Source organism: Natrix helvetica (assembly GCF_964273705.1).
Source record: "Natrix helvetica genome assembly, chromosome: 5".
Taxonomy (NCBI): Eukaryota; Metazoa; Chordata; class Lepidosauria; order Squamata; family Natricidae; genus Natrix; species Natrix helvetica.
The window spans coordinates 5826068-5841564 of NC_138551.1; the positions used below are offsets into that span (position 1 = coordinate 5826068).

Here is a 15497-nt window from a genome sequence, read left to right on the forward strand (position 1 = left end):
TCCTTGACTTACGACCACAATTGAGTTCAAAATTTCTGTTGCTCAGCAAGGCATCGGATAAATGAGTTAGGCCCCATTTTACGACCTTTCTTGCCGCAGCTGTTAAGTGAATCATCGCAAGATACTAACTTGTCTACTTAGTAACACGGTTGTTCAGTGAATCTCCGCTGACTTTCTGGAGGTCACAAAAGGTGATCAATGATCCTTGGACACCACAACCGTCACAAGTACATGCCAGTTGCCAAGCACCAAATTTTGATCACGTGACCCTGGGGATGCTGCAAAAGTTCAAAACATTTTTCACTGCCATTGCAACAAATGGTCATTAAACACATGGTTGTAAATTGAGGACTACCTACATTGACTCCTGATGAATGCCTTGTCTAATTCCTGTGGTTTTCCTTGTCAAGATTTCAGAAGTGCTTTGCTCTTGCCGCCTCCTTAGGGTTGAGAAAGCTTGGTGCCTAAGGTGAAATTAGAACTCACAGCCTCCTGATTTCTAGTCTGATGCCTTAACAATTAGCGCCTTATGTTGTATGTCACCCATAGTCATTGGATACAAGATGGGTGGCAGATAAATTTAGTAAGTAAGTAAGTAAGTAAGTAAGTAAGTAAGTAAGTAAGTAAGTAAGTAAGTAAATAACTGTTATACAAAACTCTCATATGTAAACTAAGGTCATTCCTATAAATAAAGATACTTCTACTTTGCAGTGGTTCAGCTTTCACATTTATTTGCTCATTTGAATTCAACAAAATTAAAGACAATGAGGCAGTGGTGGTATTCATATAAATTACCAACCGGTTCCCTGCCCTAATGATTTCTTCCAACAACCAGTTCACCAAACTGCTCAGAAAGTTAACAACAAGTTCTCCCGAAGTGGTGCAAACTGCTGAATCTCATCACTGCAATGAGTTAAGGACAGTCTTGGGTGTCAAAATGCGGTACCCAGCACTGGCCCATTGGTGCCTATAAATACCACAGTGCTTCTCTCTGGCCTCCCTATAATAGACCATTTACGCTGTAACTTTTGACCTTCACCGTAGAGCAGTTTCGGTGAAACATGTTTGACCAGATCAGGTTGTACAGCAACCTAAGCTTGGTTGGTATTAACCTTGGGTGAGATAATTTTGTGGTTTGGAGACAGGGGAGTTTGTGTTGGAGTAGTGTATTGTGTAAAGTGAGCAAATTCACCAACCTGGTCACACATTGTTAATACTTCAAACATTGTGAACTATTAATACCACTTTATAAGGCCTTGGTAAGGCCACACTTGGAATAAGTCATTCAGTTTTGGTCACCACGATGTAGAAAAGATGTGGAGACTCTAGAAAGAGTGCAGAGAAGAGCCACAAAGAGGATTAGGGGACTGGAGCCTAAACCTTTTGAAGAATGGTTGCAGGAACTGAGTAGGTCTAGTTTAATAGAAAGAAGGACTAGGGGAGACATGATAGCAGACTCCCAATATCTCAGGGGTTGCCACAAAGAAGAGGGAATCAAGCTATTCTCCAAGGCACCTGAAGGTAGAACAAGAAGCAATGGGTGGAAACTAATTAAGGAGAGAAGCAACTTAGAACTGAGAAATTTCCTGACAGTGAGAACAATTAATCAGTGGAACAGAAATTGCCTCCAGAAGTTATGAATGCCCCAACACTGGAAGTCTTTAAGAAGATGTTGGATAGCCATTTGTCTGGAACGGTATAAGGTTTCCTGCCTAAGCAGGGGGTTGGACTAGAAGACCTCCAAGGTCCCTTCCAACTTTGCTATTCTATTCTATCCTCTTCTGCTCTGTTCTGTTCCTGGGAATGTAGCTGATGTCTGCATCCTGTGACTCCTTGCCACTCAAAATTAGTGGTCACTGACCTGTTAGAAAAACTCAAATGGAACTAATAGCTTCCTTATTTCCCACATCCCTGCCACAAACTCCTTGAAAATAGTCATATGACCCATTGCAATTAGCCTTGTTGTAGATCACACACACACAAGATGAAAAGCACATTCCTACGCAGTAAACGTTTCTAATGTTTTGCAGAGGATGCCAATCAGCTTGATTGTTTTAATCATCGCATATAAGCAGTTGGCATCCTCAGATAAAACAAGCAAGCACAAGCCAGAAAAGGAGCAAGAACAATATTTTGGCTTGGGCATCAGTTAAAGATGGAAGTCAGTCAGTTCCTGATTGCTACAGGAATATGCTTTCTGATAGTGCAGTTCATAATACTTCTTTGGACACGAAGGAAATTCCCCCCTGGACCCGTCCCTTTCCCTCTCTTTGGAAGCCTGTGGAGAATCGGATGGAAGATCCGCCACGATTCATTCATGAAGGTATTTTTCTAAATAAGGCAGCGGGTACATTTAGACAAGTGTGACAAAAAGAGCTAGGACCAATTATGATAAAAACTGGAGTCTTGATAGATCTATTTGCCTCTGCTGATTGGGAGAACACAGTTCAGGTTTTTAGATAGATGAAGGGCTTTTATAGGAGTGGTGGTGGAGAAGATCCAGAGAAGAAAGTTTGGGAGAAATTTCCCATTTTTTTTTTTTTTTTGAAGGGATGTTGGTTTTAAAGGCATTTGTGGATTGATTTCAATAGCAAGAGGCCGGAGAAGAGAATAGGTGCCATTTCAGGACTCGGGATTTTTTTTTAGTCCATCATTTGCTTGTACACCTATCATTAATATGCTTCTTTGTTTATCTGATTGACCTCAAAGCAGTAATAGTAAGTAATCAGAATTGCTCTAGGACCCAATGATTAATACTTTTTTCAGCCCACAGTAATAGCTCTCTCCCAAAGTTTCTTTTATTTCTTCTTTCTCAACGGGCAGCGTTCAAGTATCATACATTATTAGGTGGATCACCATAGCAAGGACATTTTGTTTCTGTTTTATCTGTACCCTTATCTTGCATGTTTGTTTGTTTGTTTATCTGCGCTGCTGAATATGGTGTGTCTTGCATCCTGTTGTAAATATATATCTGGCAGCCATTAGGAAAATACAAACTTGGTCCAGAAAAACTGGGTGAGCAAAATGCTCAAGATCGCCCTGCCTTGAGTCTCTTTGGTATAAAACAGTGGTCCAAATTTGATTTTTAATGGGGGGGGGGGGATTTGAACCTTGTTTAAACCAAGTTATTTTTATTTTATTTATTTTATTTTATTTTAAACACTTAAATACATCAACAAAGACAAACATGTAACTTAAAACAACATTGGAACTAAACGTTCCGTTTTATAGCAGTTAAATATCGGTGAATCTTTACAGTTATTGTTTCCCCTCCTATACATTCCAATTTTACATTTGTGGTCACCTTGTTTCTTATTCTTTTTTGTGTACAAATCTTCATATTTAGCCGTTTATATCAGACAATCATTTTACCTGTATCATATTGTATATATATACTTTTCTTACATTAATATATCTTAACTTATCTTTCCTACACCCTATCTTCTCTCTATATCCTAATTGTTCTACTATACCTTAATATTACATTTCCCAATTCCCTATTTCTTGTTTCTATCGTCTAGCCATTTTGTACCGTTTTCCCCAAATTAAATAGTATTCTGACTCCTCCTTTCCTTGCATTTCCTTCGTCAATTTGTCCATCTCCGCACATTCTAAGATCTTCCTTATCATCTCATCTTCCTTCGATACTGTATTATTTTTCCATTTTTGTGCGTATGTTATTCTGGCGGCTGTTATGTAGGATTAGGAATAATGTTTCTCTACTGTATTTTGTTATGGTTAGCCTTAGTAAGAATAGTTCCGGTTTCCAATCAAAGCGGTTCCCCATTATTTCCTTAAGCCACTTTTTGATTTTGGTCCAGTATTTATTGGCACCCTCGCATGTCCACCATGTGTGAACAGTAAGTTCCATATGATTTTTCACACTTCCAGCACATTGGAGATATGTTTGGAGATATCTTCACGAGCGTCGCGGACAGCAAATCCCAAATATAGAACATTTTGTACTGGTTTTCCTTGTATGCCGCAGACAAGGTCAATTTCAAATTTATTTCCCAAAGTTGTTTCCATTTTTCCAGTTCAATATGGTACCAGACGTTTTTTGCCCACCTTATCATCGTTTCCTTGACAACTTCCTCTTCCATTTTATATCTCAACAAAAATTTGCATATTGTCCCAATCATTTTTTCTTCGTGGTTTGTAGTATTTTATCGAATTCGTTTTGTTCCAACTGTAATTTGTGTGTTTTAATATCACTATTCTATCTAGATTGGATTTGCATATATGCAAGCCAATCTATGTTTACGCCATGATCTTTTAAATCTTGAGTGGTTTTCAAATTCCCCATGTCATTTATTAAATCTTTATATCTTATTATTTTATAAATATCTATAAAGTTTGGGCGTTTCATTGCTTCTATCATAGATAGCCACATTGGAATTTTAGTGTAGCTGGGTGTTTGTTTGTTTTTTGCCAAATTTGTAGGAACGCATTCCTAATGAAATGTCTTTGGAAATATTTGTGTGTTTTGTTTTTTTTCCATCCTAAATGAATGCGTTTCATCCTACTTGGAGATTGTGCCCTTCTAATGTCAGAGTTCTCTTATTTTTCAACTCGATCCACTCCTTGAGCCATGTTAGTATTGCTGCCTGAAAGTATCGATCCCAAGCTGGGAGTGCTCAATTTCCTTTTTCCTTGCTGTCCTGTAATAGTTTTAATTTGATCCTTGGCTTTCCCCCCCTGCCATATGAATTTCCTCAGTTTATTTAAATTCTGAAAAAAATGCTTTGTATTGGAGCTACTTAAAATAAAAATAAGATTCTCGGCAATATATTCATTTTAATCGTAGCTATGCATCCCGTCAGTGACAGTTGCAAATTCTTCCAGCTTTCTAGATCTTTTCAAAACCAAGCTTTTTAGGCTTCCTCTGCATGAGTAGAGTTCACTTTTTGAGTAAAATAAGGGATTATAGTAGAGCGCTTGAAGCTAGAATAGAATAGAATAGAATAGAATAGAATAGAATAGAATAGAATAGAATAGAATAGAATAGAATAGAATAGAATAGAATAGAATAGAATAGAATAGAATAGAAAATAGACTAGACTAGTAGTCAGGCAGGAACCCCTATACCAGTGATCCCTTTTTGGGATCAAAAGCCCAAACTGGAGCACCTGCGTGCGCCAGAGCACTGGAACCTGAAGAGAGCAGCTGGCAGTGTGCATGCGCATGGCAGCCAGCTGCTCTTCTGAGTTCCATTGTACGAAGATCAGCTGGCTGGCATGCATGTGTGCGCCAGAACCCAGAACAGAGCATCTGACTAGTACGCATGTTCACCGGACCAGCTGTCTGGTGTGCATGCACGCAACAGAACCCGGAAGAGCAGCGGCCGACCGCGCATGCCCACAGAGAGGGCTCTGTGTGCTACCTCTGGCACACATGCCATAGGTTTGCCGTCATGGCCCTATATACCATTTCAGACAAATGGTTGTCCTATCTCTTCTTTAAAAACTTCCAGTGTTGGAGCATTCACAACTTCTGGAAGCAAATATAGCACATAACACATCTGTAGTGATTTATTGAGGGTGAAGATGGGGCCCAATTGGTCAGCACAAACTATCAAGGAGTTACCTTGTCTGGGCCTGATGCTTTTCCAGGCTTTTGTCTGTGAAACGGACCTCACACATCTTTTTCTGTGATCACCCCTGATGTGTGTCAATAAAAATGAGATCCAATAGTTTTTCTGAGGACATGGCTGACCTTAAAGGGCTAACACATAGACAATCCACAGTGGGGAAAATGAGCATTGAGAAAGATGTGTGGTGTGAGATGCTGAATAGAAATGGCGGGAGGGGGGCAGAGTTTATGTTATATTTTATTCTTGGTTGATCCCACACGTTTTTTGTCTTTGCAAAAGTAGATAACATTACATGTTGCCAACACACACACAAAAATGTATTCCTTTCATTATTCTGAGTTGCCCATCGTTCCTTAAATAAATGTATGGCTGAGAGATGAAAGACCAAAGATAGCATAGATGGAAGGAAGCAATCCACCCACAGTTATTTATTCTTGTGTAGAAAACTGAAGGCAGATCAGATCTTCCCTGATTGCAAAATTGGCAGCAATTAGGCAGAACATTCAACCCGGTCACTGAATTAGTTCATTTGTGGGCTGACAGGGTGCAGAAAGTACAGGCAGTCCTCGACCTGCAACCCCAGTTGAGCCCAAAATTTCTGGTGCAAAATAAGACAATTGTAAGGTGAGTTTTGCCCCCCCCCTTTATAACCTTTTTTTTTTGCCACAGTTGTTAAGAACATCACTGCAGTTGTTAAGTTATCAACATGGTTGTTAAGTGAATCTGGCTTCCCCCTGTGATTTTGTTTGTCAGAAGATTGCAAAAGGTGACCACTGGACCCAGTTCATTGCAATTGTCATAACGATGAGCCATTGCCAAGCATCCGAATTTTGGTCATGTGACCATGGGGATGCTGTAACCACTCTTAGTCTGACAAATGGCTATAAGTCACTTTTTTCAGTGCCGTTGTAACTTTGAATGTAACCGAAGGGTTGTAAGTTGAGAACTACTCGTAATCAAATAGTCTGTCCAGAAAAATTCTAAGCCAGAGATCCCCAACCTTGGGATTGCGGCCCACTACAGTCTGCAGCCTGTTAGAAACCGGGTCGCATGAGTGATGGGCAAGCCCACGCACATGCGAAGCTCCACTCACACAAGTGACAGGCAAGCATACCAGAGATGGTTTGCTGCCTGTTCGGCCCTTATCGGGTGAGCCGGTAATAGCGGCGGGATGAGGGACTTGCCTAGTCACTTGCCTAGCTCCACCCACCCACCCAGACGCTTCTGTGCATGCACAGAAGTGTTGCGTGCATGCGCGTGTAGGAGCGTGCCCAAATTGGTCGTAAAAAAAATTAGCATTGAAGCATACATGTACAAAGCTCTACTCATGCTGGTGGAGGGTGCTTGCGCTCGTACGTGGAGGTCCAATCCCACGACTGGGGCTTTGCGCATTAGTTCAAGTGCCCTCCGCTCTCGTGACTGGAGCTTCGCGTGCGAGCGCAAGCGCCCTCCATTCGAAGCTCCATTCCCACCACTCACACAAATGGAACTGTGCGCATGTGTTTGCACCTGCCTCTCACACGCTCCCATCTGTGCTGGGCCGCCAAATTGGAAAGGTTGGGGACCACTGTCCTAAGCCAGAGGAATTAACTAAGTCTTGCTTGTTATGCTAATGCATTTTTCCTTCATCATCACTTGTATTGGCAAAACATTTAAGGCGTCCAACCAGCCCTCCCTCCTTGCTTCAGTTGAGTTGACCTCAACTTTGCTTTGGCGGAGATTACATCCAGTATCAACATGTGTGTGTGTCCACATGGCTGTAGTTTGTAAGGGATTCCCAGCCTTTTCCTCACCACTTTCTTCTTCCTTCCCTTCCCTTCCCTCCACTTCACATGGCTGCCCTCTGTTTGGGGACATGGGCAATGGTAGATGTGACTTTTCAAGAGGCAGGGCTAGGGGTGAAGCCCTCAACCACCGTGGAACCTGTTTGCTCGACCAAGGTTAGCCTCTTTTGCAATCCTGACATTTATCAACCGATCTCCCGACCGCACCTCTAATATTTTGCAAGCTGCCTTTGTGATGAATGCTTTGGCAAACGGAGTATTCATCAGAAATTGGAACACCTCCCAAGGCTATGCTTGAAGGAGCAAGAGTTTGCTTCTGTTAAAATGCCAAATAGATAAAAGGGTTTCACCTTTACATACCATTACTGTTTTGGCATCTGCAGCCCTGTCAGCTATTATTATCTTATTGCTGTTATGAAATTTGGCAGGCAGACACACAACAACCACCACCAATCTGGAAAACCTTTCTCCTGCTAAACTGAAATGGCTTTGGCACTTGTTGCTCCCAGGTTTGTTGATGGTACGCACCTGATTTCGATGGACAATTTAGGACAGGCACAATAGGTGGCCCCCAGTGGTGGGTTCCGGATCCCGTTCCAACTGGTACGGTTGGAATGGGCCCGGTGTCTCCCACATGGATGTGTGCAGCCCGTGCGTGCGTTGTAGCTGCCAGCGATGCTTCTGCAAGCCTCCGCGAGTCTCCAGCTGCTTGGCGGAGCATCAGCCTGGCGCTGTAGGGGCCATGCACGTGCGCGGAAGCACCGAAGGCTTTAAATGACAGGTCAGGAGCTCGGGAGGGTGGATGGGCCCTCCGGAGCACCGTACCGGAACGGTACCCGGTGCTCCGGGCAGGCTCCGGTACGCCCGTACCGGGGCATACCATCTGCAACCCACCACTGATGGGCCCCATGTTGGGTACCTAGAGCTGTTTTCTTCAATCTGGCAATCTGACTGAGAATAGTCTGACCTGTGGGAGAAAAAAATGGGAAAAATTGCTCCTGGATTTTGAAAGAGCTGGGCTCAGCCCAGCGGTCATACCTGAATTTACTGTGGAACAAGGAAATCCACAACTTTTTCAGGAAGATGGTGCTGAATGCAGCCATGCAATTTTGTCGCAACAAAAACAAAGCAGGTGAAAGGGCAAACTAAGCATAATGTACTTGCAGCATGACACCTGCTTGTTGTCAGAACAGATCCAAATCTTATCATTTTATGTTAAATAATGCAACCGTTTGGCCCACCACAACAGTATGGGAATGAAACCAACTAGCTAATAAATCGCAAAGATTTTTCTTCTCCTCCTCTTCCTCCTCCTCCTCCTCTAAATTCCACAGGACGTTCTGCTACAGATAAACCATCATTAAAATATTGGCACAAGGGACAGTTTCCGTGTGACTTTGACGTGTCAGGGTTCCGATCGATGCCCTAATAAAAGCAGGGTTGGATGGGCTTCTCCTCACTTCATGGGGATCAACTGCACTCCCCATCTCTTTCCCCATTTTGGGGGGGGCGGCATGATGGCCCCTCATCACAAAGGGTGGCTTGTTCGAATTCCTCCCTCAATTACTCTAAGGCAGTGATGACGTTTTGTACGCGTCCTGCACCCATAACGCAAAGCACTCATGACACTCCCCCATGAGCCCCATCCCCCTGTGCATATGCGAGTGACCTCCCCTTGCCCCCCCACCCCATGTGCGTGCACCAGAAACCCACCCCCCACATTCCATTTTGGGCGTCATAGCCCTGCCTGCAGCCTCCTGGGACCAGAAATCGGTCCTGGGGGCATGCGCCCCACCCCCTGTGCTCCCCCCATGTGTTTGCCCACCCTGCACATGCGTATGTGTCTCCTGCACGCGCCCCACCCTGGCGCATGTGCATCAAAGATCCAAAAATTAGCTGGCTGGCGGGAGCTGCACGCGCATGTGCCATGGAGCTGAGCTGGGGCGATGGCTCGCATGCCTGCAGAGAGGGCTCACCCACCACTGCGCGAACTGAATGGGGTCAGAGCCTTTAACCCTGTTTCCCCCTCCCCCCAAGGTGTGTCATCAGCAGTGGTGCGTTTCAAAATTTTTTAGAACCTCTTCTGTAGGTGTGGCCTGCTTTGTGGGAGTGGCTTGCCAGCCATGTGACCGGGTGGAAGTGGCTTGCTGGCCATGTGACTGAGTGGGAGTGGGTTGGCAGTCATGTGACTGAGTGGGCGTGGTCAACTTGTAAAATGTGGTGAAACTCACTTAACAGCACTCTTGCTTAGCAACCAAAATGTTGGCTCAGAAACTGCATCTGAAGCACGCAAGCCTTAAAGCTGTCAAGTTACAAGACCCTTGCACCCCTAACCCTTTAGAAAAAAAAACCCCAGGGGTGTTCAAAATTGACAGCTTTAAGACTTGTGGACTTCGACTCCCAGAATTCCTCCTCCAGTCATGTTGGCTCAGAAACTTTGGCATTTGAAGCAGGCAAGTCTTAAAGCTGTCAAGTTACAAGACCCTCGTACCCCTAACCCTTTAGAAAAAAAAAACCTAGGGGTGTTCAAACTTGACAGCTTTAAGACTTTAAGGTTTAGATAGGACTCTTAGAGGCGGGTGGGGCAATTGATGAACCAGCCAATCAGTGAGTGGCAAGCGGGGCAAGCGTGGTGCGAATGGGCAGGGGGAGGGAGCTGGAACCGGTTATAAACAGCACGGTAGATTTGTGGAACCTCTTCTATAGAAGAGGTTAGAACTGGCAGGAACCCACCCCTGTTCATCAGTCACATTCCCCAACGAAACAATTTTGTGGGTCGTAGAAGTCACTCCCTCCGGCCATTACCGGTTTCTGTGGAAAATGCAGCTGTGAGGCTCAATACCCTCATCCCCTGCCTATGGCAGCTCAGGAGCAGGTCGGGGAAGCTTCATGAGTTGACATTATGCATGTATATTTGACTAAATCTCAAAGAGGGTAAACTTTATATCCATAGCACCATCCCTTAAAATTCTGATCTGGACTGAAAAAGTCAGATCTGCAGTGAATAACTGATGAACTTTCAGTGAGGATATGGCAAACTAGAGATCCCTGAAGGGATGAAGATGGCATTATGGCCGAGATGACCAGCTAGAGCAGTGTTTCTCAAACTTGGCGACTTTAAGTCCTGTGGACTTCAACTCCCAGAATTCCCCAGCCAGCATAGCTGGCTGGGGGATTCTGGGAGTTGAAGTCCACAGGACTTAAAGTCGCCAAGTTTGAGAAACACTGAGCTAGAGGATGGCAAAATCTCTCTGGAGAAAGGAGACAGCGTGAGATTGCCCACATGTACCCTGGACCATTGCTCCTTGCAAGTAGGCTGCAGTAGCCAAGGTTTTTGTGGTTGGCTGGTAAGCGGAACTGCTGGAAGTCATAAGGTTCCATTTCTGTCCACATCTGTAATATAACCTACATGGATATAAAACGTGGCTGAGCCTCATTCCTTAATCACTGTTAGAATTATCTTTTAAGGTGCTTTCAAATATTAAGAACCTTTCGAATGGCAAAGGACATAAACAGGGTAAGTTTCCCAATTTAAGTGTGATTTCAAAGAGTTAGCAATTAGCAAAAGTGTGAACAGCAAATAAAGGACATTGGAGTATTGCTTTTGGAAAATAATAAATAAAGAGTCTAGATGGACTTCAAATGAATTTTGAAACAGAATGAATGTATCTTTCCTGTGGGAAAATCACACATATTATGAATTTCGAAAAAAAAGTGATAGGAAGAGACTTTGAACGTTGGACACTATAAGGAAATAAGGATTACAATTAACAATTTGACCTATTAACACAGAGCGGAGCAAAATACCTTAACGTTGAATGTACTGAGGACATACGTAAACAGTGGCCTCAGAAGTTAATTTTAACAATGTCTGCCGTCATGAATAGGCTTTGTGTGAATGATGTTATGGAAGAGGAACAACTTTCACTGGAATAGAGTGAAATACATCTGGATGTGAATTTAAAAATGACAGGCTACAAGGAATGATTTCGAACAAAATGAAATACTGGATATACAAAGGAAACAACCAGCAGTTTTAATAATTAATAATTATTTTAATAATTATCCTTTAATTCTTTATTTTTAAAAAAATAAATAAAAAAACATATAACCGACTAACCAATCAGGAGAGTGATTTGGATAATTTTATTCCATTGGATTTACAAAGGAAAATCCTGTTAAAAATACTTTTTTAAAAATTGTTTTTTTATTTGACATCTTCCAAACATTAAAATCACAATTACACTTTTACAGCTTTCTGTAATCGATATTTCTTTGTTCTGATTTTGGGTTTTCCATTTTCCATTCTGTTATCTTATACATATTCTTGTTTCATACTTTCTCATTTTTACAATATATACATCTATATACAATATTTCCATCTCTATTGCTTTCTAAGTATATGCCATCTTTTTTCGTTGTGTTTGCGCTGTGTTCCTTATGCATTGATTTTACATCTCTTTTCGAGCCAGTTATACCACCTGTTCCATATCTTGTAGTTTCCTCTCCATCTCTTAGTTCCATTGTTAGTTTGTCCATTTCTGAACATTCTAGCATCTTTTTTAATGATCTCTGCATTTGAGGGAATAGTTTTTTGTTTCCAACTTTGGGCAAGTGAGATTCTGGCAGCAGTAATTATGTGAAACATTATATATTGAATATCCTTACTAATATTTTTTTAAAATTATTCCTAGAAGAAACAGCTCAGGGTTTATGTCAATTTTTTGTTCTATTATTGAGACCTGTTAAAGTTTTAAAAGACTTGATCCCTATCCTATTTGTGCAGGGCAGAGGTGGTATTCAGCAGGTTCTGACCAGTTCTGGAGAACCGGTAGCGGAAATTTAGAGTAGTTCAGTGAACTGGTAAATACCACGTTGACTGGCCCCGCCCCCATCTATTCTCTGCCTCCCGAGTCCCAGATGATCAGGAGGAAATGGGGATTTTACAGTATCCTTCCCTGGAGAATCCCGGTCTGACAGCTAGCAACAGCCAAGCCGCGTCTGATTGGCTAAGACGCGGCTTGGCTGAAGAGCGGGCTGTTTCTCTTCCCTTATTGGTTCCCCTGCTTGACAGCTCCATATAAATAGCTGTCAAGCAGGAGGATGGCACTTCTCTCCTGTATTGTTGTTGTTGTTGCTTGTACAATAAATCGTTGAAGTTTACCTCAGCTGTGTCCAGCCTCGTCCTTCGCCCACCATTCAATAGGGTGGGAATGGAGATTTTACAGTATCCTTCCCCTGCCATGCCCACCAAGCCATGCCCACCAAGCGATGTCCACCAAGCCATGCCCACAAAACCAGTAGTAATTTTTTAAAAAATCCCACTACTGTGTCAGAGACAACTTTTAAGGCACTTCAAGGTTGAAATGATTATCTGGTGAAATCACTGTTGCTTTGGGGATGCTTGTGAGGGCTCCTTTCATGTCCCCGTCAAGGAGCTGGAGCAAATGATTGGAGCTCACACTACTACACAGCAGCACTAGGGTCTCAAACGTGGACTTGCTAACTCCCAACCCAGCATCTTAACTACACGAGCCACCTCGAAAAACTTGATGAAAAGGGAGGAAGAAGAGAAAGATCAAGATTGATAAAACTAAAGGGAAAAGTTATAAGTTTAGCTTTTTTGGAACAATGTTAAAATGATGAGATCTTAAGGATTTATTTATAGATAAGAGATGTGATATGAAGTGTTTGTTATATTTTAAAGTAAAATGATAAGCTATTAATTTTTTTATACTTGTTAGATGAAAGGAGAAGTTATTTCTTTATATTTCTTTTTTCTTGTTTTGCTATATTCTTTTTTTAAAATATGTTTTGATTATTTTTACATTTAAAACAATGCAGTACTGCGAAGTCGAAATACATTCACATTATATACAGCTAGTCTCAACCACTAACTATTAGCCTACTTAGTACATTGTCTATTCTTCTGTCCAATCACAATATATACAGTTTGTCACCTTGTCTTATATCAATCATAAAATCTGTTCCAGACTTCAAATTATACAACACAATAGCAGAGTTTGAAGGGGACCTTGGAGGTCTTCTAGTCCAACCCCCTACCTAGGCAGGAAACCGTACACCACTACAGACAAATGGCTATCCAACATCTTCTTAAAGACTTCCAGTGTTGGGGCATTCACAACTTCTGGAGGCAAGCTGTTCCACTGATTAATTGTTCTAACTGTCAGGAAATTTCTCCTCAGTTCTAAATGGCTTCTCTCCTTGATTAGTTTCCACCCATTGCTTCTTGTTCTACTCTGAGGTGCCTTGGAGAACAGTTTGACTCCCTCTTCTTTGTGGCAACTCCTGAGATATTGGAACACTGCTATCATGTCTCCCCTAGTCCTTCTTTCTATTAAACTAGACATCCCCATTTCCTGCAACCGTTCTTCATATGTTTTAGTCTCCAGTCCCCTAATCCTCTTTGTTGCTCTTCTCTGCACTCTTTCTAGAGTCTCCACATCTTTTCTACATCGTGGCGACCAAAACTGAGTGCCGTATTCCAAGTGTGGCCTTAACCAAGGCAAATATTCTGATTCCCCTTTATTTTTAAGTTCAAGAGTGAGCCTATCTGCTTCCGCACAGGCCAACACTTTTCTGATTATATCTAATATCTCATTATATTATTGTTTTGCTATATTATTATTTTCCCCCTCAATTTTTCTTTTACAGTATTTCATTATTTTTATATTTACTGTTCTGCTCTTTTTATTTTTCTCTCTATTCTTTTAAGTTTATTTGTATTCATTTTATCTGTAAAGTTTAATACATTTTTTTAAAAAGAAATAAATAAATAAACCCAGATATTTGGAACGCTACACTATTTTTTACGTAACACTTAACCCTTTCCCTGCCCTGACTTTGTTGGATATTTTGACCCCATTTACAGCTTATAGACACTTACGGGAACATCTTCACCTTTTGGATAGGACACACACCAGTGATTGTGCTAACTGGATTCACAGTTGTGAAAATTGGATTAGTTGTTAATGCTGAAGTAATGTGTGAACGACCGATATTTCCTTTTTCAAAAATTCTGGGAGGTGGAAAAGGTAAGTGGACAGAAAATACGTGCTTGCTCCTTTCGGTCTTTTTATACTGGGGTAGATCTTTATTTATTTTTTATTGCCACCAAGATAACAAGAGCGTGGATTTATGTGAATGTTTTATATTTGGTGAAAGATTAGGGTAGGCAGGGTTCAATGGTTTGGGAAGATAGGGATGTTGATGATGGATAGGTCAAAACTTTGGAACCCGGGTGTCACATCTTGCTGTAAAATAGAATAGAATATTTTTTGTAGTATGGTGACCAAAATTGTTTGCAGTTGAGTAGAGTAGAGTAGAAGAGAAGAGAATGCTGAATGAATAGAATAGAAAATAGAGTAGAGTAGAGTAAAGTATAGTAGAGTGGAATAGGAATAGGAATGCAATACAATACAATACAATTGTAGAGTTGGAAGGGACCTTGGAGGTCTTCTAGTCCAACCCCCTGCCTAGGCAGGAAACCCTATACCGTTTCAGGCAAATGGCTATCCAACATCTTCTTAAAGACTTCCAGTGTTGGGGCATTCACAACTTCTGGAGGCAACTTCTGTTCCACTGATTAATTGTTCTAACTGTCAGGGAATTTCTCCTCAGTTCTAAGTTCCTTCTCTCCTTGATTAGTTTCCACCCATTGCTTCTTGTTCTGCCCTCAGGTGCCTTGGAGAATAGTTTGACTCCCTCTTCTTTGTGGCAACCCCTGAGATATTGGAAGACTGCTATCATGTCTCCCCTAGTCCTTCTTTTCATTAAACCAGACATTCCCAGTTCCTGCAACCGTTCCTCATATGTTTTAGTCTCCATAGGAATAGGAATAGGAATAGGAATAGGAATAGAGCTGGAAGGGATCTTGGAGGTCTTCTAGCCCAGCCCGCTGCTCAAGCAGGAAAACCTATACTATTTCAGATAAGTGACTGTCTACTCTAATCTCTTCTTAAAAACCTCTAGTGATGAAGCGCCCATGATTTCTGGAGGCAAGCTGTTCCACTGGTTAATTGTCCTCACTCTTAAGAAGTTACTCCTTAGTTCCAGGTTGCTTCTCTCCTTGATTAGTTTCCAACCAGTTTTTTTTTCTC

The 15497-nt window shown here is 41.9% G+C and overlaps 1 protein-coding gene across 1 annotated transcript in view; it reads left to right on the plus strand.

Moving 5' to 3' along the window:
• Positions 1–2155: 2155 nt before the first annotated feature.
• The window catches only part of LOC309393655 (cytochrome P450 2J6-like), a gene marked incomplete at both ends in the record, with an annotated part of 29668 nt that continues 16326 nt past the window's right edge, over positions 2156–15497 (plus strand). The window contains 2 exons of the mRNA XM_081956108.1: positions 2156–2323; positions 14270–14432. Coding sequence (XP_081812234.1) covers positions 2156–2323; positions 14270–14432 — 331 coding nt within the window. The remainder of the gene's footprint in view (positions 2324–14269; positions 14433–15497) is intronic.